The 27,799-nt window shown below is 42.7% G+C and overlaps 1 protein-coding gene across 1 annotated transcript in view; it reads right to left on the bottom strand.

The window, feature by feature from the left end:
• The window catches only part of CACHD1 (cache domain containing 1), a 201,227-nt gene extending 178,282 nt beyond the window's left edge, over positions 1-22,945 (bottom strand). Inside the window, exon 1 of the mRNA XM_069478028.1 lies at positions 22,694-22,945. Within this exon, the coding sequence (XP_069334129.1) occupies positions 22,694-22,945 (252 nt within the window). The remainder of the gene's footprint in view (positions 1-22,693) is intronic.
• Positions 22,946-27,799: the final 4,854 nt, after the last annotated feature.

Raw genomic sequence — 27,799 nt, 5'->3', positions numbered from 1 at the left:
CAGTTTCTCTCAACCCATGCCCTTACACTCTAGAGGATTCTACACAAAGAAACAAGATTTATGCAGACAGCAAATATTACAGGGGTTATTAAATATTGAATCAATTAATGTAATTAACCTAAGTGCTCAGGCAGAAGCTGACATGGGTTTGAATCCCACCTCTACCATTTTGTGACTTTCAAATCTTAGATAAGTCATTTACTCTTTCTAAAGTTAGTAGCTGTCTGCATTAGAAATAGAGAAAGCCTTAGCATAATGCCTGGCACATAAAAGATGCCCCCCAAAGTGAGCACTATTCTAAGTCCTACTTACCAACAAAATGTTGTCCTTAGGAGGTTTTTGTTTTTTTCTTTCCTTGCAATTTAAGGAATCTTATCAGGCATAATCCTTGTAGTTTCACTGGTAGGTAACAGGTAGTGAATAAAAGCAGCTTCTACTTGGTTAAATTCTAGATTGGAACTTGCAAATTAAATTTGAAGAAAAAGAAAGTGTACATCCTTTCCCTAACAAAGCTTTGAGATGTTGAACTCAAGAATGGCTATCCTTTATAAGTGAATCCCGTCTGTGACAACTGTTCATTATATGTCACTAACACAGCTTGACTTGTCCACATATATCAATGTAAAAATTTCTTTCAAATTAAGAGAAAGCAAGGGGAAAAAAGATGGTGAGAAAAGATGAGAAAATTTTATGTGTTTTACCAGGCAAAGCCAGAGCCACAGTCCCACTTTACATGTCCCTACCTGGTCTGAAAGAAAAGTTATCTAAAGCATTAACTAAGAGGATAAGAAGCTGCCATTGTTGCAGGCTTAAAGTGATCCACTTTCACTGGAGCTCAGGGTAGGGAGGCCCTCATTGCAAATGCAAAGTCCCCAGCTGGGAGTAAGAAGAAGGGAAAATGTTAAGATGCCCTGCTCTGGAGTGCCAACACCACAGTCTCCACATCCCAGCGCTGGCCTCCTCCCATTATTCTGGGGCAGGTCCATTCGGTGTCCTGGAGACTGGAGAAGCGCCCCAGGAACTGCTGAGAGGGGGGAAATACACAAAAGCTCCCTTCCACAAAGCATTCTTTCACAGAAGCGGCCGTGTCTATTAAATAGGTCCCCTTAATGTGCATACACTTCTATAAGGAGATTACGAGGACCACGAGCTCACTAAATCAGCCCCACAAAAATGTGTGTAAATCCACTGCAGGGAGGAGAAAAGGTGTGTGTGGCAGGGAGGAGGGAGGATTTAAAATTAGTGGCAGGGGGCCTCCCCTCTCCTTGGTAATTCCCAGGGGAAAAGAAGGTATAGACAAAACTGTCCAATGAGGCCGCTGCAACCCCTGGGTTGAGCCAGTTGGTATCTGTACAATTCTTTTACTACACTTGCATTCTCATACTACCCAGCCATGGGCCACTTTCAAAATACTCCTTCCTATTTAGAAGTCATGAAAAAAGAGGAATAACAATTCCCTGCATGGTGATATGCACTTTTCACACTATTCTTCAAATCTTTGTAAGTAGGAAGTACAAAATATAACAAGTAATTTTCCAATAAAACGTAGGACACATTTTCTCAGAATATGTAAGTCAGGTGCTCAACTATACATTTAAGTTATTAAACCACTCATGCGCCATCAATGGCTTCATGAATGATTAAAGCTTTTCATCTCATTATTTCTTCATGATTACTTCCTTCTGGAGAAAATGAAAGTTGCACAAAGAGCAAGTTCACCCATAAACATAAATGGAATCTCCTTTTGTTTACCTAGCTATCTAAAAGACAAAACAAGAAATCTTTCATTCAAAAAGTATTTCCAACCCCTTATAATAAGATATGCAAATTATTTCATAGTTCACAGGGGGATTTTAGAGACACCTCGTTTCATATAACAGCTCTGTAAAGTACATATTATTTCTCCCCACATTACAGATGAGGAAAGAGACCCAGAGAGATTAGGTGGAGCTCCAAGTCTTTGCTTCCAAATTCATTCATTCAGCACTTACCAAGGGCCTACTATTGTCCTGGGCACTATTGAAGGTGTTGAGGTCTTAGGGAAAGCAGACTTCTAAGTAGCTCACAAGGGCAACCCAGGCTTAGGTCTAAGCAAACAGAAACATCTTTCTAGAGAAGGTGATACTAGAGCTGAATCCTTAGGATAAACCAATGTTCTCTTCACATCACAATGCCTTCCATGACTCACCGGTATTAAACTAACAACAGATGGACCTGATGATGGCCTTGGTGCCAGAAGACAAATGACTGGATGATACACCCTGAAGTCCCAATGGCAGCGCAGTCTTTTACACTAACAGTTCACTCTAAAGATAAGTAAACAGCACAGCGCCACTGGAGACCTGAGAGCATCTCACTAAAAAGTAGCTTATTGTTTCTGTGCGGCACATGAAGGAGGATTTCAGAGCAGGGAGGGTATACCTCCCAGAAGAAAGGTGGTGAGCAGGAAAACTCCACTGGCTTGGAGAGATCTGCAGCCGGGATCCGTGTGGTGGTGTCCAGTGGCACTAATGGACATACAAAGGCTGGAAAAGAGGACACGAAGCCCAGAGCTGCTGCCCAAAGGCTTGTTCTAAGAAAAAATGGGAGAACCCAACTCCATGCTATCAGAATAAAGGCTTAACTTCCCAATATTTTTTCTCAGGTTATAAAAATGCCCTTATTCCTCAAGCAACAGAGAATTCCAGTGGCGTTTCACTAAGGATGAAACATCTCCAAATATAGGTTGTTTATAGTGCAGGTATAGAATATCCTCTTCAAACCTCTATTTCCAAATGAATCATGTTACCTAGATGAAAATATAATCTTTTTTCCTCATCTTTTATTCCAAACTTCTTTAAAAAAAAAAAAAACAACAACAAAACAACAAAACACTATCTTTTTAAATTCATGGAGAAATATTTAGGGGAGTTCCAGAGTTTCTTTAGTCAAGAAAGAAAACTAATGAAAGATCTTTTAAGGAAATCAAGTGGAGCATATGATTTCAACACAGAAAAAGTAGTGTCTCACTATTAATTTTTATTAATTTTTTTTTTTTTTTTTTTTTTTAAGAGAGAGGGAGAGGAAGCGGTCCTTGAAAAAAGGTATTTCTTTTCCCACTGCTCTAGGTTACTATCTAGAGGGACCTTGACATTCATGGATTGAACATTTAAAGTTTGGACCATTTGAGAGAAACCCCCACCCAAGCCCTAAAGCAGGGTAACACATTTAAAACATTATTAATATTACAATCATATCATACTAGTCTCTTCATCATAAGACAGGTTTAATTATTTATTTACTTTTAAAATCTTATTTAAGCAAAGTTTTTCTAGATTTTATCTTTTGGTTTCTTTTTTACAAGAGGACACCATAGGGTTGAAGGTTTACTGACAATGAAAGAGCACGAGCTTTCCGTCCTATCTTTTGAAAGAAAATGTGGCTCTGCACCTACATCCCCACCACCATTCGCTGACCTCTCCTGAGAATAAAAAGGTCATAACTGAAAAGCATGATACAGAGCACTTTTGTACAAATTCTTGCTTTTGGTCTTCACCACAACCCTTAGGTAAGGGTAAAATCTCTATTTTACAGATAAAGAAATTGAGGCTTGTTGAAGCCAAGTCATGTGGCCTTTGTACAACTTTGTAATTGTTCTTGAAAGGCAAGACGTTTCTGAAACTCACGGGATGGGGAACGTGGGGTTAGCAAAGCATCGCACCCCCCCCACAAAACACCTTCCCTCCCCTCAGATGTCTGAAGGGCACACACAGCTTCTGAGAGGATGGAAACTCATCAGCTTGAGGAGAAAATGCCAAGTTTAAAGCGAGGCTTGTTAGAGAGCGAGCTATCACAGATTATTAATTTAGCCTTCTCTTCCAGAAAGTGTTTGATGTAAATGGCAAGGGTTCAAAGGTCAAAGAGGAAGAAGTATGTGCTTTAATTTCTCCCCCCTAGAGGTGCATGAGTGTTTTCTATTAACAAAAACCCTGTAGCCAACAAATCCTGGGCTTGGATCAAACAGCCCTCCATCTTTTAAGTTACAACATCACAGAGAGACATTTCAAGAGGAAACCATGCCCAGTCAGACTCGTGCTACCACAGAGAGGGCTGCTTCTGCCCTTTGGGAATTCGAGAATATCTTCCTTTTGGCTGAAACGGCTTAGTGACAGACAAAAATGTCCCCAAATAGTTATACTTGATCGATGGACAGGGGCTAAGTTGAAAGAACTGGGAAGTGGGCAAGGGCCAAGGCAGAGCTATTTGGACCTTCAGCCAAGGCAATTAGTTACCTTTGTACCACTCCCTTTGGCCAAGACAATTAGGAACAGACATTTTTGCAACCAGCATGGTCCACTGGGGCATGTCTGAGTTAAGTAACAATAGCCAATACTTAACCTGTGCTTAGCATGGTATGCAGTGCATAGTAAATGTTCAATACATAGCAGCTTATAATATTGTAACACTTCCCTTTTCCTTGCCCGTAATAACATGGGAGATTCATCTTCCTCATTTGCCATGCCTACATACCCAGACCTCTTTTGGCAACTCAAAACCTAGAAGTGAGGGTGGAGCATAAAATTCTGAAGACCCAGCAACATTTCTCTTCACACAAAGAAAAAGCTTACTGAGACTTCTGGCATCAGGCATTGTGCTAAACATTCTCACAGACCCTACCTCTTAACTCTGCAGTAACTGTGGACATAGCCCCAGTTTTTACAGTGAGAAACCTGAGGCTCAGAAGGATAGTGAAAGAGCTTGGACTAAAATCCAAGTTTCTCTAAAAAAGCTTTTGTGAGTTGGCCTGAGAACTGGGTCTGCTTTTATAAACCTCCCCCCACCCCACCCCAAGGTGAATGTTGTTCCAAACAACAGACTCTGAAATGAGCTTTGGAAGCCAGACTCCTCGTAAACTGGGGATAGCTAGAACCATCCATCTCTCTTGCCTCCTTCTGGGAAGGCCTCTGAACTACTTAAAAATGGCTTTTAGTATGAAGGACTCACTACTCCACCTTTAAAAGCACATCCACAAAGCCTACAAAGGTAAGCATTCCTGGCAGGGCAGTCCTGGGAGACTGGAGAACGGAGAAAAGTCTCAGGGCAACTGGCCACTCAGTTATAAGAAAGAAATGAAAAAACAAGTTGAAGGTTTATAAGAAACACACAGAGGAAGAGTAAAGCATAGTAATTGTTTACAGGCCACTTGTGAGTCATCTAAAAATGCCATAAATAAGAAATACAGCTTGGGATGGACTAGCCTGGAAAGAGTTAATCCCTCAAACACAGTCCCCTCCAGGGCACATGACCCATCAGCATCCATCAAGCAAAAATCTTGACCATAGTTTGCGAATACTTTCCCTGAACTTATCCCCTGCTGTTCCCAGCCTGCTTACTAACTAATCTCCCCAGCAGAATGTCCACTACAGGAAAGCAGGGCTGTATTTGGTTGACTACTCTATCTTCAGCATCTATAAGCATAACTGGCATATGCTAAATGAAGGATTATTTACTTGATTTTCCTGGTTAAATTGTTTCAACATGAGAATCACTTCTAAAGTTTTAAAGGTATCATACAGTGATGTGAATGCTTTAAGGAAAAAGGCATTTGTAGAATTCTAATGTGATGAAAGTAAGACTAGTCCACTATATGTCTATACGATTTTGATCTAAGTCTCACAAGTAAGTGAACCAATGTATAAAAGTCAAATTCTAATGAAATGAAGATACCTAAATCCACCGAATAAGGCAGGCAATACGCACACTGTAAATGCGTGAAAGAAAGAATGATGAAGGAACAGTTCAGTTATGTTAGCAGACTTCCCATCTCTTCGTTCAATGTCAGATATTTTCAGAAACAGCACTACAATACCTTTACTTCAATAGTTTATTAACAAAAATGCTAAATGAAAATTCAATAAGAAATACACCATGTTACATGCAAGTCCTGTAAATAATTCTTGATTTGCATCAAACAGAAGACAAATTTGGGAGAGAAGGTAAACTCAAAAATGATACTTTTCATACTCTGCCTCCTTAATAATATTTTACTGTGTCATTCATAATGAGATTCTCTATACAATTAAATCTCTATACAATGAATAACTGTCCAAAATAGATGCTAATCCTTTGGGCAACTGTAAACCTCTTAAAAATACATTATTTATTAAGATCCAATAAAATTTGGATTTATGTTCATTTGAAAATATATTAAACTATTATCTAGTTTCAATAACTAAATGAACTAACTTCAGGCTATTGAAAACCACATTCTAAAGTAGCAATTCTCTTTGTAACTTTTCTAAATGTCATTCATTATGGAACAAACAAACACAGCCAAACAAATTAGCGATGGGCAAATTAGAGATTGGTCAAAAAAAACGAAACTTACAAAACACAATTATAAAAGTATCTACCACCAGGTACTTAAAAACCTGATTCTGTCTAGAAAACATATTATGTTAAGATGTACCTGTAATAATATGTTTATAAAATGTAAATCCCACTAGAATGGACAATTTCAAACCACAATTGTCTCACAAAATGTTAAAATCATATTCTAATAAAGTATTAGAATTGCCTTCTAAACTAATTGGATTCTTTTACTAACCAAATGGATTAAGCAGTCCCAGATACTCATTGTTGAAAGAACACCATCATGCATTTCCTATGTTTCATGTCTCTGTTGAGATTCGGTATGGCAGGTGCTAAGTAAATAAGCAATTAAATGTTTTTAAACAGGGGAGTCCAGCATAACTAAGACACTAGCCAAAATCATCACAATCATTCCCATATTCTACTGCCACTGGAATGGTGACAGTGGTAACTGTAGTAAATAATAGTGTTACCTTTCTGCTGTCCAAATCACGGGATTATGTAACAGTCACAAAATGTGGGTAGGAACAACCCAGCCCTAGGATCTCTAAGCTCTAGGAGTAGGTCCTGACTGGCATAAACTAATGCAATCCTACCCTCTTGTAATCCACTGAGGTCCAATCAGGGTGAGACCAAGGCATCCTTCAGTGAGTCGGGGAGAGAGGTACCCTCTTCTTCTGAGGAGTGTGATGTGCCTCTGGGAGATCTGGGATTACCGAACTCATTTTACTACAGGCAAAGCCAGCTTGAGGATAAACCCACAGCCAGAGGGTGATAGAGCCAAGAATGTTACAGAAAAGAAAAGGAGCCAGCCAGGGGGATGTTCCTAAAGCAAACATCAACCCTGTCATTCTTGTGCCTAAAACCCTCCAATGGCTTCCCGTTGCAGCCAGAATTAAATCCAAACTCACTGGTCTCTATGGTGATCCTATCCTCTCTCATTTTCCTCCATTCCCACCCTCCTTCGGTGCCTTCTTTCAGCCCTTCAAATACACCAATCTCCTACAGGGCCCTGAGCTTCTTATTCCTTCCCCAATCATTCAGGCCTCAGCTCAAATATCAGCTCCCCCAAGAGGCCGTATTTGAACTCCATATTAACCTACTTTATCTCCTTCACAGAGTGGTCAGGGCCCAACATTATCTTTATTTAATTTTTGTATGTCTAAATATCTACTTCTTATAAGAATGTAAGCCCCTCAAAGGCAGCGACTCTGCTCTATTCATCAGTGGACCCCCAGCTCCCAGAGCTGTGCTGCTATATAACAGGAGTTAATGCAATAGTTCTTAATAGATTGACTAACTCCAAGAATCTACACAGACTACATTAACCCAAAATCTTAAATAAGACATTGTTCTTAGATGAAAACAAGAACGGCAAAATCCACAACTTTCTTTTGAAGATTTTTATATATCCTGAATTATACTTTATTCTTTCTAATCCTGGGTGTCATTATTATTTAAATAATGAAAGCAGGCCGGGCGCAGTGGCTCTTGCCTGTAATCCTAGCACTCTGGGAGGCCGAGGCGGGAGGATTGCCCGAGGTCAGGAGTTCGAGACCAGCCTGAGCAAGAGTGAGACCCCCGTCTCTACTAAAAAATAGAAAGAAATGATTTGGACAGCTAAAAATATATATAGAAAAAAGCCAGGCATGGTGGTACATGCCTGTAGTCCCAGCTACTCGGGAGGCTGAGGCAGTAGGATTGCTTGAGCCCAGGAGTTTGAGGTTGCTGTGAGCTGGGCTGACGCCACGGCACTCACTCTAGCCCGGGCAACAGAGCGGGACTCTGTCTCAAAGCATAAATAAATAAATAAATAAATAATGAAAGCAAATTTCCTCTGAGAATAACATCACTTGAAAGAAAATCAACATATAGTAGTAGACTTGTAAGGAAGAGAAAAAGCACATTTGAACATATGTGTGTTTGCGCTCTCCAAACTACAATAAACAGATACATGGGAACTTTTTGGGGTAATGGAAATGGTATAAAACCAGATGGTGATGATCACTGTATAACTCTACAAATTTAATTAAAATCATTATTTTTTAAAAAAATCAATAAACAGCCCAATTTAAAAATAGGCAAAAGTTTTGATATTTCACCAAAAAAAGATACACTAATGGCAAATAGGCACATGAAAAAATGCTCAGCAGCATTGTTCATTAGAGAAATGATGATTAAAACCACAATGAGACACCACTTCACACACGGTACAATGGCTAACATTAAAATATCTGCCTCTACCAAGTTCTGGTGAGGCTGTGGAGCAAGCAGGACTCTTCATATATTGCTGGTGGGAATAGAAAATGACAAAGCCCCTTTGGAAAACAGACTGGCAATTTCTTATGAAGTTTAATATACACAACATATGAACAGTAGTCCCACCCCTAGAGATACGAAAACTTACATTCAAATAAAAATTTGTACATGAATGTTTAATAGTAGATTTAGAACATGGAAAAATTCAAATGCTCTTCAACTGGTGACTGGAAAAGCAAACTGTGGCACATCTATACACTAGGATAGTACTCAGCAAGAAAAAGGCTTGAACTATTGATACACACAAATGGATGAATCTCAAATGCACTATGCTATTAAATAAATGGAAGATGCTCGTCTCAAAATGCATACCATAATGCTTCCACGTATATGACCTTCTCAAAAAGGCAAAACAATAGGTATGGAGAATATATCAATGGTTTTCAGGTGGAGGAAAAAACTAACTATAAAGGAGCAGCATCACATAATTTTGGATGGAATGATATTGTTGTGTACCTAGACTGTGGTGGTTATATGACTCTGCATTTTCAAAATTCATGGAACTGTATGCCAAAACAAAAAGTATATATTTTCACACTCATTAAGATGGGTAAAATATATCTATGCATATATAATATATACATATACACACACATATATATTTTAAGTGTCGGGAAGGATTTGAAGTTAGAACCCTTGTGCATTGCTAGCAGGAATGTAAAATGGTCCAGCCACTATGAAAAATGGTATGGCAGTTCCTTAAAAATTAGACACAGATCTAGCAATTTCACTTCTAGGTATACACCCAAGTACATAATTTGCAAAAAGATACTTGTACACCAATGTTCATAGTAGCATTATTCACAGTAGCCAAAAGGTGGAAGCAACCCAAGTGTCCACTAATGGATGAATGGACAAACAAAAATGTAATATATACATACAATGGAATATTAGTCCCTTAGAAAGGAAAAAAATTCTGACACATGCTACCCACAGATGAACCTTAAAGACATTACGCTAAGTGAAATACGTCAGTCATAAAAGGACAAATACTGTATGATTACACTTATATGAGATACGTATAGTAGCCAAATTCAGAGAGACAGAAAGTAGAACAGTGGTTATTGGAGCTGGAGAGAGGGAGGAATGGGGCATTAGTGTTTAATGGCTACAGAGTTTCAGTTTGGGAAGAGGAAACTGTTCAGGAGATGGATGGTGGTGATGACTGCACAACAATATGAATGTACTTAATGCCACAGAACTATACACTTTGGCCTCAGTGAGTTACTGGGAAACAATTATACTTGAATTGATGAGGAATAAGAATTCGAATTTCTCACTTTACATCATCTTTCTGCTGGCACATGGTCAGGCACCTGGCTTTCTTTCAAGTTCTTAAAAGTATACCAAGGTCCTGCCTCTCAAGACCTCTGCAAAAGGCTCTTCCCTCTTTTGGAATGCTAGGCCCCCAACCCCTCCTCTGATTGGCTTCCCTTCTTTCTGCTAAGCCCCTCAAGCCCTCCTCCGATTGGCTCCTACTCTTTCAGCAAGTCCCTCCACCCCTCCCGTGAGTGGCTCCTCCTTTCCATCACCTCCTCAGATTCCTTCCTCTAGCACCCAGCCTAGAGTTGTCACTCCCACTCACCCTCCTTCAGTAAGTATTTATTGAGTGATCCCAGGTGCCAAGCACCATTCTTCAGGAATACAGCAGTGAGCAATATAATGATTACCTGTGAGAGGTGAGGGAGTGTGACAGGCTAGAAAACAGAGTAAGAGGGACAAGGGTGGGTCCTGTTTTAAAGAGAGTTGGCAAGGAAGGCTCCTTGTTCCCAAGCAAAAAGAATAGCATACTTAAAGGCTCTGAGGCAGGGGTGTGCTTGGAGTGCTTATAGAACAGAGTATGTGCAAGGGGGAGGGGAGCTAAGAGATGAGGTCACAGGGTAGCAGGGCCAGATCACATCCAGCTGTGAAAGCCACCATAGTTTGGGGTTTTACTCTGAGTCAGATGGGAGCCTTTAGAGAGTTTTAAACAGAGAAATGACATATCTGACTCACATGTTTACTCCACAGTGGTTCATGCCATAATCCTAGCACTCTGGGAGACCGAGGTGGGAGGATTGCTTGAGACCAGGAATTCAAGACCAGCTTGAGTACAAGTGAGACCCCCTTCTCTACAAAAAAAATAGAAAAATTAGCTGGGCGTGGTGGTACACACCTGTAGTCCCAGCTACTTGGGGGGCTGAGGCAGGAGGATCACTTGAGCCCAGAGTTTGAGGTTGCAGCGAGCTGTGATGATGCCACTACACTCTAGCCTTGGGCAACAGAGCAAGACCCTGTCTCAAAATAAATAAATATTTGTGAAACGAATTAACCTAATAAATTCTAACCTCTAGGATAAAGTAGCTCCAAGTACATAATTTGCAAGTATACACACAGTTTTGTATTTTTTACATTCTTAAATGTAGCCCTATTTTCTCTAACATGAATAAATTAAATATCAGAACCAACTAATACTTAGAATCTGCTTAGAGTCCTAATGTGCTTGATATTGTGGCAGATACTTCCACTCATCTGAAACGTTTTAAATCTTTAGTAGTAAGTAAAGGGCCAAGACATTTCAAAGTCAGTCTAGGGTAAGTAAAGAAATTGACACATTAAACACAGCAGTGAAAGCTAACTTTGGAATACTAACCATCGAAAAGTTACAAAGTCTACCACTTAAAGACTGCTGGGCAAGTTTTGTAGTCCAGACATCTTTTGAGTCTTCATCATGTGGCACAGACAGTGCATACCAGAACCACACAGATGAGTAAGTCTAAGCTCTTTCCTGCAGGAGCTCATATTCTAATAACTTATCTCTAAGATGCTTTACTGCTTGCAACTCCTCCCACATTTATTATCTGAATATACATACATGCAAATAATGTATGTGCCTCATTTATGGTCATCTGCATTTACACTTATCTCCAGGGATCCCAAATTTAAAACACTACTAACAAATGTGATTGGTTCACAATCAACACACAGGCTAGTCCCCTGCCCAGCGATCAGAGGGGGCAAATTTTTCCATTTCACAGGAAGATCAGTGAAGCCAACTCTGGATCAAATAGCCAAGACTGCAAACAAACAAACAAAAAATCTCAGGTTTTCTCCCAAAACCACCCAGGGCAGCAATAACTCTGTGACTAACAGTCCCCTAGGGAGGAAGAAAAACAGGCAGCAAAAAGCACACAACTGGCTTTCTTCTGCAGTGGCCAAGGGCAGCTAATAAGCAGAGAAGACACTAATAAGCAGAACATGGCACCCTACCTTCTTCAGTACCTCCCTCCTATCTCTGAACTGCAGTGAGAGACACTGGCTTTAGAGAAAGCCAATCAATAAAAGTGGATGGAATTAGGACAAAGGAGGCCAGTATTCTGGCAGAGGCACAGGGAGCAATCCAAGTGGACAAAAAAAAAAAAAAAATTCCATGAAGTTTCATTTGAATTAACAAATCATTGAGGATGGACAAGGAACCCAATAGGTCTTTCTACAAGTTTCATTTCTCAGAAAAAAATGTGATGATCACAGAAAAACTTTTAAGATATTTAAATACACACACGTAGTCCACTACTAATACAGACATGAAAATATCCTCAAACCATTTATAAATACTGTACATTTATACCAGACAGATGATATACTTCAAAATTTCTATTTCAAATATCTTTTCACGGTTATACACAGCACAGTAATTGCCAAGGGTTTATGGCTTCTCTGTAATTTTTTTTTCCTATATAGAATTCTCACTTTATTTTCAAGTGACATGAAAATATGAAGACTATTTTAAGCAGGTTAATTATTTTATACACAGAGTTAGAGTGGACTGATGAATCTGTACTTCAGTGTATTTATGTATGCATCATTAATTTCTGGCCATTCCTCTTTTGAATGAAGATTTTTTTAAAAAAGAAAGAGTAAAAAAGTTGGTCAGCATATACTAGACTCAGTTTGTGTTGTTTCCTTAACATAAGCCTTATCAGCTCTGCCACAGCTGAAGTGATTCCAAATTGCTTTATGACAGACTTGGATTTTCTCCCACTAATAATTCCTCCTTCCTGCCCATGACTGGCAGGCTTCTTCCTCACTGCAGTAATGTGGGACAGCTAATTATCTACCAATCCACCTTGCTATTCCGCACTTGGCAACTTTTATCTGCACAGGACAGCTGCACTCTCTGCGTTTGAAGTAAAATGTCAGTCTCTGCTAATGCAACAAGACTTACATCACTAATGATGTCTCCACACTTTGAAGAAACAACTCAAAGCCTAATTAAAAATTCAGATTCATTCTCACTGGCTCACCTATTTTCACTGTCCTTCCACCAGGGCCTCAAAGTATCTTTTAAAATACTCTATGCAAAAATAAAATTAATAAAAAAAAATCCAAAGGGGAAAGCCAGAAAAAAAGTGCCGTAGTCTTGGACTTTGCATCTTTAAAATATCTGTTATGGTTGGAAGAGAACCAAGACATTATCATGTACAAGATAAGAATTTACTCCCCTGGCTTCTACACCACAATTACAATAAAGCATACTATTTCCAGGGGAATATAAACCATAAGCTACTTTTCAGTTGACTTGCTCTGGTATTTAGGTGTTAGACCTCTTCAAACTGTAATTAACTCAGAAATCATTTGACTCTGTAAGTCTGAAGTAGAGAAAAAGTACCTTTGAACTCAGAAAAAAAGAGGGCAAGGTAAGGAGGCATTTGAATGATATTTATTTTGTTTCATCATCAAATTAAATAAACTCTCCAAAAGTAATAATACTATTGCAATTTTCACACATAAAAAATATGAAACAACTTCACACTCCTAATGACTAGGGAGAGAAAGGCAGGGCATGAAATCCAATTTCAAAATAGAACTTTGCCTGAAAATTACAGGTGGAATTTTCTTCTGTTGATTTTACACAAATAAACACTAAACAATCAAAGTCATTCCTCCTGTAAAGTTTTTGTTTAATATAATTTACCTTTTTAGTAAAAAAATGACTTTGGTGGTACAGGTTCACAATGATAAACAGCTATTGACTACTTAAATTTGCACTTCAAAATCTAACAACATTCTAGTAAGTCTCAGAATTTTTTAACTTTCTTCAGTGGCTGAAGAAATACCTGACTTCTCTAGGTATTTAAGTAATCACTTAAAATCTAGTCAGCTGTCAAATTAGACCATCAGCTTTTAGCCATTAAATAACTAAGCCAAGCTTTCTTTTCAAAACAGGAATGTGTACTATTTAAGTTTCCTTTCCTATTTTAAAGCAATGGAGAAATGGAGCTCCCACAGTATAATAAAAGCAAAAGTCATAAGACCAAGACTTGAGTTCAAATCTACCGCTTACCACCGGTGTGATCCACAGAGAGCCACTTCCCACTGGGCCTCAGTTTCTGTAAAATGAGGGAGGCAGATCTCACTATCTCCCTGTTCCTTCCCAGTTCTCATGGCACCCAGTGATCTGTGGATCTAAGAGGTCAAGGAGAAAAGGCATGTCCAGGGCTGGCCTGCCAAGCCTGGGTTTGCACAGCTCCTCAGGACCAGCACAGTACGCGGTCAGCAGGTGTCTGGGCCAGAAGCAAGAGACCTCCTAGCAGGCCCTCCTCAAACTGGACTCGGGGAGGCAGAGCCCAGAAATGGAGTGGGCCCTGGCAGCTAATGGCTGCTAGTCTGAGCCCTAAATCACTTTAGCTGAGTTCTCTAAGTTCCAAGCTTGCTCTAGATTCTAATTTCCTCTCCTCAGAGCACACCGCCTCCAAATACAAGGAATTCAGGCACAAGAAGTTGAGTTCCCAACTCAAATATCGATAAGCTACTGACAGCCACTTTGAAACAGAGGGGTGAACCTATTTAAGAAGTAGACGTGCAAAGAGAGAAAAAGCACACTGGCCCTGTTCTTTGAGTCCTCATCTAGCTCTGTCCAAGGATCAACCCCAGACCATTCAATGGCATAGGGCAGTAGCTTTGTGCCAGTATGAATTGGGTGTTCTGCTACCTCCATATAACAAATTTTGACTGACATGAAGGATCCAAAGATCCTCCCCCCCAAACCCAGCTTGACCTCTGCCTACTTCTCCAGACTATTTGTGCCCTTTCCTCCCTCTGGTTCTCTAACTCCAAACCTTAACACCATCTTTTTCCACTCCTAGAGGTGCTATGCTTCCCCTCAGCAAGGAGCCTTCTGGAAATTCCCCTCTTTGACTAACCAGCTCCTATTCATTCTATTTTCTCAGGGAGGCCTTCCAGAATCCCTCCCCACCCTGAAATAGGTTGAAATCTCTGACATACTTTTTCCAACCATCTAGAACCTTCTATTTCATAACATTCATACATCAGAAATTAACTGAATGATATCTCACCTCTAACATAGTGCCTGGCACAAAATAAATGTACAATATTTGCTGAAGTAATTATGACAACAAGGAGCTCATCTTCAAGGCAACCCATTGTATTAATAGAACTATCAGAAAGTTCTCTTCTGTATTACACAGAAATTGACTTCCCCATAAACCACATACAAGCACTGGTTTTTCTTCCAGGAACCCACCTAAATAATTCTAACCCAGACTTTGCAAATTGGTGGCCTCTGGCCTGATTCAGCCTGCAGACATGTTTGGTTTGGCCCACATAGTGTTTTTCTTTTTTAATCTGAATTAGTTGCTCACAAAAACAAAAACAGATACCCAGCTTCTGAAAAACAAAGTGATATGACAACACTGGACCCACATTGCCCCTGGGCAACAATTACAGCAGCTGAGTAGTGCCTGCACCCTTCAGCCACAGCATGTCCCCTCCAGCTGATGACATCCATGCCACTCCCTACAGACCTACACTGGGTCCACACTTCATTCATTTTGTCTAACTGACCCCTGCAAACATTAGACATAGCAACCCTGGGTGTACTCTTCATCTCATGTTTTAGTATGTCTTTCTATATTGTCTTGAGCTATCCAAGGTGCTTTAGCCTCCTTGATAAGACAGGAGCTCTTGGGAGAAAGCACTGGATGTCCTATACCACTCCTGTACTCTCCCAGCCTTCAATTCTGCAATGAGGCACCCAGTGAATATCTGCTGATAGACTGGTCAGAAGACAAATATACATTATTAATATATAGTCCAGCTCTTCCTCTTCAATCATCCCCTCTCCTCCATGTACACCTTATCTTGCCTTGTCCTTTTCTCGCTCCTGCCTCTTCTGGAAAGGGGAGAGAACAGGGACAAGCAGCAGATGTGGTTCCTGCTGCATCAGTCAAATGCGAGTGCCCAGATATATGCTGGCCTCTAAGAAAAGAAGGACCCTCACAGGCTTGTGGGGAAAGCCAGGCACGAAAATGAGGGCCACCCAACACGATCAGGGAGAGATCCAGAGGGGTTTCCCGAAAGAAGCCTGGCATTATATCTGGAAAGCTGAGGCGTTTGCTGGGCAAAGATATTAGCTATTCCTGAGGGTGTAGGAGACTCAGCAATGGTTTTGTACAGGCACATCATCATAAATATAAGTATACAACCTCCAAAATATTTATATCTATTTGTTAATTGCAAATTCTATATACTAGTGTAACAATATTTTATGTACATTATAAAACAAAAATATAGAAATGAAATTGAACAAAAATGCAATGCAATGTTATGTATGAAATTATGTGATGTCTGGAATTTGCTTTAAAATAATCTGGGAGGGAAGGAGCAGGTGGAGGCAGCGGTAGAGATGAAACCCGCCTAACCATGAACTAATAACTGTTTAAGCTGGGTGAGAGGTATGTGGGCAGTCGTAGGCTATTTTCATTACTGTTGTGTATAAATATATTTTTAAATCTTTGTAATAAAAAGTTTAAAAGTAAATAAATAACTATGAATAGCAAGTCTAGCATTTTCTACAGAAACCCCAAAGGATGGTTTTGCACCACATCCCTGAGGTTTGTGAGCCACACCTTGCAAACCCTGGGACAGAGGATTGACTACATTGAAATCTGCAGGTTCTTACTTTTTTTTTTTTTTTTTTTTTTTGAGACAGTCTCACTCTGTTGCCCAGGCTAGAGTGAGTGCTGTGGCGTCAGCCTAGCTCACAGCAACCTCAAACTCCTGAGCTCAAGTGATCCTCCTGTCTCAGCCTCCCGAGTAGCTGGGACTACAGGCCTGCACCACTATGCCCGGCTAATTTTTTTTTTCTATATATATTTTTAGCTGTCCATATAATTTCTTTCTATTTTTAGTAGAGATGGGGTCTCGCTCTTGCTCAGGCTGGTCTCGAACTCCTGAGCTCAAACGATCCGCCCACCTCGGCCTCCCAGAGTGCTAGGATTACAGGCGTGAGCCACCACGCCCGGCCAAAATCTGCAGGTTCTAAAGATTAGATTTTGGTTTCATTCAGGCCCAGGAGCTACATGTTTGTTGCCTTCCAGATTCTGTGACCTGGTACTAGACAGACAGCTCCCATATTTCTATTTCTGTTTACTGACTGCTCCTATGTTACGCTCTGTGCTAAACAGTTTGTTCTTTTAAGATATAATTCCCATTAACCACATGAAGCATGAAGACACTCAAGTTCAGATTTAATAACATGCTGGAAGTTACACAGTTAATAATTGGCTGAGTCAAAATCGTTGTCCCTGTTGTCCCTTCACATTGCAAATTTTCAATAAATTTTTACACCGGGTCCAAGCAGATTCAAAATAAATCCCTCTCCACCTAATACCAAAATTCCAGAGGTTTGCAAGGTTCCTGCCTGCTCATCCACTTAAGCTCAAGGAAGGAACTCCTCAAGCAGCAACCAGAAATAGCACCAACATGTTATAAAGTGTAAAACCATCTCCTTCCCCTCCCCCAAGCCCTTCCAGACACAAGTACAATTGGCAGGGAAAGCATAATAAGCACAAGGGACCAGGCCAGTTAAGACAGGCATTAGTGAGGAGGAAGTCGAGGAAGTACTAAGCACAGAGGGACAGTCCATCAGAAGTCATTCAACATGCTTTTTCTTGGGCTCATTCTTAACAAGTTCAACTCAGCGTCATCTATCAATGGTCAGTTTTCTCGTACTCCAAATATTTAATTTCAGAAGAAAGTAATGCAGCAGTTTTTCTACTAAGGCTTATATTGTACACAGGGCATAGAATTAAACCACATTATTTGCAAATACAGGTGATTTTCCCCCTAAAACACTCTATATTGAATAAGTACACATTCAAATCATTCTAAACCAAGCTGTTCCTGGTATGATGCACATGATTTAGGGAAAAATATATAACTTACCTAAACATGACTACAAATCAGCTTGCAGTTATAACTGTAGAGTCACCAAGACATTTATGTCCAATAACCACAGAAGCTCCAGGGTGATGGTCAAAGAAATAAGACAGGGGAACCAAATGCAGGGGCACAAGGGTCAGAGCCACCCTACCATTCTGGTGCTCAAGATATACCAGCTACCCTGTCCAGTGCCACCAAAGGGAATTAGAAAGGTCTGATGAACTACTGATTTGGTTACTCTTCACATTTGAGGCCTCTGCTGCTTTCAGGACTGGCCTCTGTATGTGGACATGTCACTGAAAAGGCCAAGGGAGAAGTAGGTGACTACCTTGATTTCACCAGAGGGACCTGGACAAGGCTCTTCTGTGCTCCCATTATGCCCTGCTCCTCCCTCCACCACTGCACTGGCCCACCGCAGTGTAACACCTTCGTTAACAACCTGCATCATGATGCTTCTTTTTGTGTCTATGTCCACCATTAGTTGAGAGATTAAGGGCATGGACCAGGCCTTAGTTACCTTTTATTGCCAGCTTAGTCTAACAAGACCCCTCTATAGAAGCCCCTGCAAAAGATGGTTGTCTATATGTAAAAGTGAATAATGCATTTGTGCGTTGCTGTTGTACTGCATACAAAGTGCCCTTTTGCCTTTCAGCTGCAGTCACTAACATTGCTCTGAATCTTCAACCAACACCTCTGCCTCCGCTGAGCCCTTCAGTTTCAGAAGTGACTCCTGTCCTGGCTGCTGCTCTTTTGTCAATTAGAGTTGAAGCTCCAGTTTTGCTTCTGGTATTTCTGCTGCCCCAACTGGAAGAAACCCCACTCCTCCCTCCCTTCCACGCCCCATACAACAGCTGTCTGACCAACCTGCTGGTCTGTCTGCCAAGTTCACAGTGAGTGTGCCCAGCCCAGCAGAGCTGTGTTTGAGCTAACATCAAGGCGGGCACTCTGGCCATGTGCCAGGCCCTTGCTGTTAGGAAGCCTGTATTGTCATATAATGTTAAATGGGCCTTATAAGTGCCTGGTGAAATGGCTCCCAGAGCCAGATATGCCTTCTAACAAGCAGGCATTGTTACTTAACTGCTTTACCTGTGCAATCCTTACTTACCTCCTGCTCCAGAATACAAACTCCTTGAGGGGCGGTGCTGGAATACCCCCTTGCAACCTCCCTGAACACCTAGCATAGAGTTCTGTGCTCAGTAAGCTTTCAATAATTATCTCTCCATTTAAGAACCACATCCGTCACCATTTCTCAGCCTCAGCTTAACATTAACAGGTGCCTTCACATACACTGTTTCCATCAAGTCCACAGAGCAAATCTCTAGGAAGAATCATCCTCCTCAATTTTACAGATAAAATCACCCAACTTGTAAGTGGCAGAGCTGGAATCCAGGTCTCCAGATATCCAGTGTGGAGTTCTTTCCACTCCACAATGCTGCTTGATAAAAACTTGTTGCATGAATGAATAGGCAAAAACAAGTCTCCCTGGTCACAGCTACTTACTGCTCCCAGACCTCAACACTGATGGCTTCACTCTGCCAGACCCCTGAGGAGACGATGATGAGGTTTTTGACTTTTACTCATGATGTATGATGCCTGCTGCCAGGGGGGCAGTATTCAGTGGCAGCTTTCCCAGGGCACTGGCAAAATTGGTTAGTGCAACTCATTTAAAGATTTTTTTTTTTAATTTTGTCCATTATTATGAAGGAACAACAAAAAAATCATGAGTAGGCAGCCTTCATTAGAAAACTTTTCCAAGAAAATCTTTATGATAGACTGCTTTTCAAACTGTCTTCTCTAGCAGCGAGCACAAAAACCAGTCATGGGAAACGATACTGCTGAAAGAAGGCTTGGGTTTTGTTTTTGTAAAATTACCCCTTGCAACCTCTTGTGAGTAGCGTGTGCTGCCATTCGCGATGCTGCAAAACAACAGGCCTGTTTTGAGGGCTACTTTGCAATTTCTCAAAATTAAAAATTGTCTTTGGAGAATTTCAGCAGAAGCAATATAAAAGTCTGAAAATTGGCTTTTTACACAAAAACAGACCTACAGAAAGTTTCTCATAAAATGAGATGCTGTCCTGAAATACCACAAAATTTCGATGTTGTGCTTGAAATGCCAAGGTCAAATGAAAGGAGTCAATCCCTTAAGCGAGGGAAGGCATTTCTTTCCCGCACTTTCCTGCAGAGACACAACCTCGACCCACCCCCACCCCCACCATCTTCATATGCAAGTCTGACCCGGTCCAGCTCACCTTAACATCCATGAGGCTACCTAGCTCTGAACAACAGATTAGCTCTACATCTGTACAACTCAACATTCCGCAGGGGAGTACTACGTAATCTACACTTTAGGTAACTAAACCCACATAATTTCAGGCCCATTGAACAAATCCCAAAGGTTTACAGAAAAGAATATGGGGCTCAGTATCTTTGTATTAAAGGCCAGAAATCTAACCGGCATTGTATTTATTACCAGTATTCCCCCCCGGCAGTCTAACTAAATTAAAGAGAGACTTTCTCTAATTTTACCACATAGAGGCAAGTGGCAGATCAATGTACATCTCAAGAAGAGGAATTTAAATACAGTATTGCGGCTCCTTTCAAAAAACAGAGAGAGAGAGAGAGAGAGAGAGAGAGAGAGGGAGAGAAGCCACTTCACGTTTTGCCAGACAAAACCCTGTCCACAGGAGGTCTGTTTCCACAAAGAGGTTGCAAAGGTGTTAGAAAGAGGCCAGTTGGGAGGAGATAAAGAGCCATTTGGGCACCAACCCCCCACCGATCAGAGCTTTTTTCTGAAGTGTCCCCTTTTCAATGAGGAAATCTTTTAAAACTACATTTGCTTAGGATCCCTACCTGAATGACAATGTGTTGGGATCCAATTTCACCTTTTGTCAAGGACTGGGTGAGAAACAGTAAAATGGCTGTCTGCATCTTAGAAAAAGCAAGTCCTTAGCTTACATGGAGAAGGGGGAAAAAAAACACCCAAGATTCCTTGTCCAGCCCTAGGGATGAAACGAAGGTGACAAATGCCTACTAATCCTACCACCACCTCCAAAACTGTAATATATTAAATTTCCTTTATTAAAAGAGGTGCCTCTATGCAAAAATACAATTCTATTTGTGTTGTGAATTGAAACATTCACCACTAAAAAGAAAATCCTAGTTTTCCATCTCCTCCAAAAGTCACTTCCCTCCTAAGAACTCAGCAATAATCAGAAATCAGAAATGCACATGGGAAACAAATAACTGACTCTGAACCTGAAAGAGCTGCAAGGAGAGGGAAAGTTAAATGATGTATCTTAAAAGCTTTCTATTATCATGCAAATGAAGAAAATCTGACTCCATCGCACTTCAAGTCTAAATGTCTGTAAATAAATGTAAAATTCCCTTTCAAGCAAACCATCTACTTCTCAATCTCACCTCACCCATACAAAAAAAAAACAAAAAAATCCCAATCGTCTTTTTCTAGAGTGAAAAAGGCCTGTGGAACTTGCTTTAGGAAAATTTTTATCCTCTTGGGAGGAGGCTGGGGTGGAGAATAAGGCTTAAAAAAAAAAAAAAAAAAAAAAAGACGTCGGAAACCTGAATGCCAAAGTGACTCTAACACCTCTCCCGGTGGGAAGTGGAAGGAGTGGTCACAGTAGGATAGAAATCAGAAACCTACACCAAGAACACATTCCTGGAAACTTCGCTCTTTCGAAGACCACATTCACCACCACGACTGTTGTTACAATATACAAGAAAATGGTGTTATTTTACGTAAGAACGTTATAGCAAGGGTTTCAGACCTGGAGTGTCATCTCAGCCTCTCCCAATCGAGTGGCCTTTTCTGCCAAGAAGATTAAAATAACGGCGGGATAGAATCTCCAGGTGGTTGCTGTTTAGCAATTTTTACTACCGTTGTTAATTAGTAGCATCATCAGGATTCCTTAACAGCCGCGGGCAATTTTTCTGTAAGCAACTCCTCCCCCCCTTCCCCTCTTCGGGTGGACCGACACGGTGAACAATCTGGAGAAGTGGGGACCTTACTCACTTTGCTCTCTGTTTTCCTCACCCCCAAAAGGCACACACAAAACAAAAATCATACAACGGGCAGCACGCAACCCACAACAGGAAAAGCGAAGAGCAACAAAAAGAGTCCCCCACCAGGACTACAGTCGGGAATGTACCCGGAATCTACCAGGCCGGCCCCTCCCCCAGTGCACCCGGGCCGCTCTCCGCTGGGACCCAGGTGGCCCTGGAGCAGCTGCACATGCCGCGGTGCCTTCCCTCCCGCCACCCATCAGCTCGGTAGTGAGGACACGAGGACGCGATCAAGGAGGTGCGGTGGGAGTCTCGGAAAATCATCCGAGCCAGGCGGGGCTGGCAGCTCTGGGATGGGGACACAAAGAGGGAAGGGGAGTTTGCAGAGGTGGCGAGGGGAAAACAATTCTACTGGGGAAATGGGTGTAAATTAGGGAAGGAGTCCGAGGAGTCCGAGGAAACCGAAGAATCCTTACGAGATAAAGGAGCTGGTGCTCAGAACAGGGGGGCTGTGCAGGGGAAAGTGGGTTCCGTGCAGAGGGCAAGGGATTCTGCAGAGTAAAAGCGGGGGCGACAGATGAGTGCAGGGAAGAGGAGTTGGTGTGTTGTCAGGTCGTCTGTGCAGAGGACTGGCGGGTCCGGCAGGAAAGGGGTATCTGTGCATGCAAGAGGAACCGATGCAGAGTCTAGGGGACCTGTACCGGGCAATGGGACGTGGCTCTGCGCAGAGGAGAAAGGCAGGATGCCTGGCAAGTTCGGGGACACGAAGAAGGCCACTTACCTGCATGGTGACGACCCCCAGCTCCTCGGCTGCCAGCCTCCGCATCTGGCTCGCCAGCACTTGCGCCTCGTCCAGGATGGAGAAGTCGGCGTCGGCCATGGCGCCCAGGAGCCAGCACGCGACCAAGCAGAGCAGCCAGAGGGGCGGCCGCCGCGCCCCGGCCCCGGCCCCAGCCCAGCCAAGCGAGCCCGGACAGCGGCGGGTCAGGGCGGCCGCCCCCGCCGTCTCCTCTTCCTCCGGCTGCCGGGCCATGCCGGCTCCCCCCACTCCCCGCCGACCGGCTCCAGGCGCGGGGAAGCGGGGAGGGAGTGGTGGGAGGTGCGCCCAGGGCCCGCTCGGCGCACCCCGCAAAACTTTCTTCCTCTTCTGCAGACTCGTCTCCGCGCCGCGGTGGCGGCGGCTCCCAAACTTAGGGGGCGCCCGGCTACAGCGCGGGAGCGCGGGCGGCCACCATCGCCCGGCTCGGCGGCGGGCGGGAGAGGAAGCGGCGGCGCGAGCGGTCCCCAGGAGCCCGGCCCCGCACGGCCCCGCGGCGCGGCGGGCGTCCCCAAGAGCCGCGGTGCCGCAGGCCGGGCTGCGCGGGCCGCGGGCGGACGGTCGGAGCCGCGAGCCGCGCGGCTGTGGCTTCCCCCGAGTCCGGGCGCAGCGAGGCGGCGGCGGCGAGGGCGGGCGGCGGCAGCCGGGGAGGAGGCGCGGCGACCGGGCTGCGAGGCTGGGGCAGCCACCCGAGCGCGCAGGGAAAGGGGGAGGCTTAAAAACACACAACTGAAAGAAAGAAAGAAAAGCGGCGGGGGAAAGGGAGGTGTCTGGTGCCACCACGCTGCGCTCCGGCTCCGTGCACTTCCCGGCGCGGCCGCCGCCGCTGCTGCGGTGATTTATGGAGGCAGCGAGAGAGGCGGGGAAATGCCCCGGTCGCCCCTCCTCTCTTTCCCTCGCGCCCGCCTCAGAACCGGCCCCCCGAGTCGCCGGGGGCCGGAGACCGGACTCTCTTCTCGGGTGCCAGCCCGGGGGCGGGAAGGGAGCCACTCGGACCTTCTCGCGGCGGGACAGAGACCCACCCCAGCTCTCGCCGCCTCGGCCCACGCGAGGGATCCGGGGTCCCACCCGTTCCTGGTTCCACCCAGCGAAAGTCCCTTTAAGTTCCAGGACGCTGGCTTTCTGCCTGGCAGCGACTGGGGAAGGAGGCGACTGCCATTTGTGCGTCCACTCCCTTTCCTCACTGTTAATGATCACCACAGCCAGCCCGCGCTCGGGCTACAGATTTCCTTTTGCAACCAGCTACAGTGTGCCCGGCACCGTGCTCTGGGGCTTGTATACAGTATTCTTTAATCTGCACTACATCCCCCATGAGGTACGTATCTTTATCCCAAATTTTTAGGTAACAATGACCGAGGCTTAGAGAGGTGGAATAAATTGCCGAAGGTCACCCAGGGGATTAAGAGGTAGATCCAGAATTTATTTAAGCACAAGTCTCACTCAAAGGCTCTTGCTCTTAAACACGACAGGGTTCTTTCAGCTCTCTTTGGAAATGAACCAACTGATCCCATCAAAAGCAAAAAAAAAAAAAAAAAAAAAGAAGAAGAAGAAGAAGAACTGAACCAGAGTTCACCACACACACCTGTCATCCCAAGCATGGAGAGGCAGGTTAACCTTCCTGTTTGCTCCTGACTCCTGGCTTGCTGAGAAATCACCTGTTGGAAGCACCTGGAACAAGTGGATGGTGTGTGTGTAAAACAGTGTGTGTGTGTGTGTGTGTGTGTGTGTAAAGCAGCCATTGTCTCTTCCAATCACTATTAGGTTGCTGCTTGCAGATTCCTAGACAACCGAGCCATCCCCAGGGCTACCTAGTAGAGGTTGGTAGCAGGACTAGAACCTGGATTTAGTACTCTTTCCATTTTACAGCAAAACCTTCTGTTTTACTTCTTTGACTAGATTGTATTAAAAACTAACCTTTTGTTGTAAACTCTCCATGGCCCGTTTTTACCTCGCTGTGATCACTTCTAACAATCAGCATTGAGTTTGAATCCCAATGACAGTACTTACTTGCTGTCATCTCTGTAAAACTTCTCTTAACCTCAGTTTTTTCATCTGTACAATGTAAATACTACTACTCAGGGGTTTTGTGAAAAGACACATGAAGCACTTAGCACAACACCTGGAACATAGAAGCACCCAATAGTGGGTATGATTCTGCAAACTGAAGCTTTGGGAGAGCAAACGTTACAAATGAGCTAAGAAAGCCAATCAGAGAGAAGCAAGAGTGGAGTGCGTAGCACTGGTGGCCTGTTACAGAAACTATCACCAAGAACCAGAACTAACTTGATTTCAGGACTTTCTCATTCCAAATCCAGTCTATATGTTCTATTAATAACAGACTCTTTTTTCTCTCTTTTGTCTTGATGTAACTGTACAGATCAAGTTCAATTATCCACTCTATACAGAGAGGACACTATTGACTATGTAACTATTTGAACTACAAAATGACAAAAAAACACCCAAAAAACTGCTAAGTGGGTCACAACTGATCCTAGAAGGCCGCAGATGACCATCAAACTGTCTGCTGGCTTTATCTTCTCTCCGGAGTGTTCCTGTAGCCCTTGCTTGTGACCACGTTGGACATCTCTTCATTATCTGCTTCCTTTCCAGAAGTTACAGCACTTAACATGCAGCCTTGCAACTGTCCATTTGCATATCTGTTTTCTCTACCTTACTCTTTCTCAAGGTGTGGTCTACCAACCAGAGAGGAAACACTTATCAGGGACTGTGTCTACCCTATTCATTGCCAGACTCTAGCACAGTTCTGGACCTAGCCTAGAAACCAAAAAAATGTTAAACCAAGGAATTGGGAAAAATAAATTAGGAAAGTGTGTGAATCATTAACTCTGAGCAAGGAACTGCACTAACAGTTTTGTTCCTTGACTGCTAAAGAAGAACTAATCAAGAGTCCTCATCAAACTGGCTGTTCTTCCATGTTTTTGAAAATACAAAGCTACTTCAATGATAGACCACCTCATGGTACTTACTGGCCAAGATGCTCAGCACAAAAAAACTCCACGTCAAACTGTTTTGAAAAACTCTTGGCCTGATTTCCAGAAATGTGATGTGGAGTTTCCAAGCCACCATGATTCCCTTTGCATGCTCTGAGGGGGAAATAAAGCCCAAGTTAACAACAAATTTTCAACATAATGCTGCTGGCAAGTCTCCTATTCAAAACAATAACCAGATGCAAACTATATTGAACCTGTGAACTCGGGACCCTGAGGAGAATAAAACCTGTTAACGCCAAGGGCAGAAATTGTCACTTGCTCATTAACTTTTATGATTTCAATTCTCAACAAGTGTGATTCATTATTAAATAAACAGAAATGGCTAATGGTAGACTGAATCCTAGAACACAGATTCTCTCTGTTTTTCACATTCCTCCTTTTGATTTTAAAAATCTTCCCATTTCCCTTCAAATTGGGAGCCAGTAATAGTAGAATAACAGTGATATGTTACTGAGATTCTACCATGGGTCAGGCATTGTATATGGCACACAATATATCATTTCTGGACCTCTTAGTATGTTTTCTATGTCCTATCATTTAAGCATCAAACAGATTACTGCAATTTTATACACAGGGAAACTGAGGCTCAGAAAAGTTAAGCAACTTGATCAAGGTTACAGGCTAGTAAGCAGCAGAGCCGTTTTACTCCTAACTCAGTTCTTTTGCCACTCTATCATGTGCCTTTCCCTAAAAGAAAAAATTATAATAGTTGGCACCGCATAGATTCCTGCCTAAGAAACATCCTTATTTCCAAGGCGGCAACTATTTTTCCCTGTTAATTTCAACAAACATTTATTGAGCATTTGCTATGTACCAATGATTTTGCTGGATGCTAGGGATACAAAGAAGAATATGACTGGTTATCTTTAAGAATTTTATAGTTATTGGGAAAGACAGAGAATTTTAAGACCAATAATATTATATAGAGCAAGTGCCTCAGGGCTGTTCCACATGCTATTCCCTGTGTCTCAATGCTCTTCCTCAAATATCTGCATTTCACTGTTAAGAACTGTGAAGGGTCTGAGACTTTAATTGCAAGCCAACAAGTAAGCTTGCCACAGCCTCATGGATGCTGGCAGGAAACATCAGACTCCTGGGTTAGAGACAAAGGACTGTGTTGCTCACAGCAATAGCTATAGCCAGAGCGTCAGCATTTGTGCCAGTCCTGCAGGCTCCAATTCCCACAGGGCAACATGAAGAGGACCAGGTGATACCTGCATACATCGGCTAGCATTGAAGGAGAGGAACCCCAAGCTTCGATAACTCAAATCTTTTATAATGAAATGTGCAAACAAAACTGCCCTTTGGCCCAGAGGAGATATCTTTAATGTACTGAATGAAAGCAAATTTTCCCTTTGCTCTAAAGAGAGACTATTTCTAACTGCCAAAGCTGTTCACCAAACAAAGATCCACAAAAATATAGTCCACAACAAAAGGACAGTAAGCGCCTTGCTCACAAGGCATGTAGAAATGCAAGAAATCCACAGAGAACTGTCTCCTCGCATCACCTCCTAGTCTGGGCTCAAATGTGAAGAGATGCCTTCCCTAACCATTCTGTTTAAGGTTGTAACCCCAATACCCTCCCTAAAGGAACTGCCTACACTCTACCTCTCTATGGTACTTACATCATCTAACATAATACATATATTTCTTTTGAGACAGGGTCTTTCTCTGTCCCCTGGGCTAGAATGCAGTGGCATCATCATAGCTCACTGTAATCTCAAACTCCTGGGCTTAAGTGATTTTCCTGCCTCAGCCTCCTGAGGGGCTGAGACTATAGGAGTGAGCCACCACACCTGGCTAATTTTTCTATTTTTTGTAGAGAGGTCTCATTCTTGTTCAGACTGGTCTTGAACTCCTGACTTCAAGCGATCCACCTGTCTCCCAAAGTGCTAGGATTACAAGTGTAAGCCATCACTCCTGGCCCATAATACATATTTGTTTACTTATTTTGTTTACTGTAAGCTCCACAAAGGCAAAGATTTTTGTGTGTTTTATCAACATGTCCTCAGTGTCCTCTATGTGCCTGGCACATAGTAAGTTCTCAAGAAATATTTGT

This window comes from Eulemur rufifrons, chromosome 8 (genome assembly GCF_041146395.1).
Source record: "Eulemur rufifrons isolate Redbay chromosome 8, OSU_ERuf_1, whole genome shotgun sequence".
Lineage (NCBI taxonomy): Eukaryota > Metazoa > Chordata > Mammalia > Primates > Lemuridae > Eulemur > Eulemur rufifrons.
The sequence above is the reverse complement of the archived record's forward strand: the minus strand, read 5'-3'. Positions and strand labels throughout refer to the sequence as shown.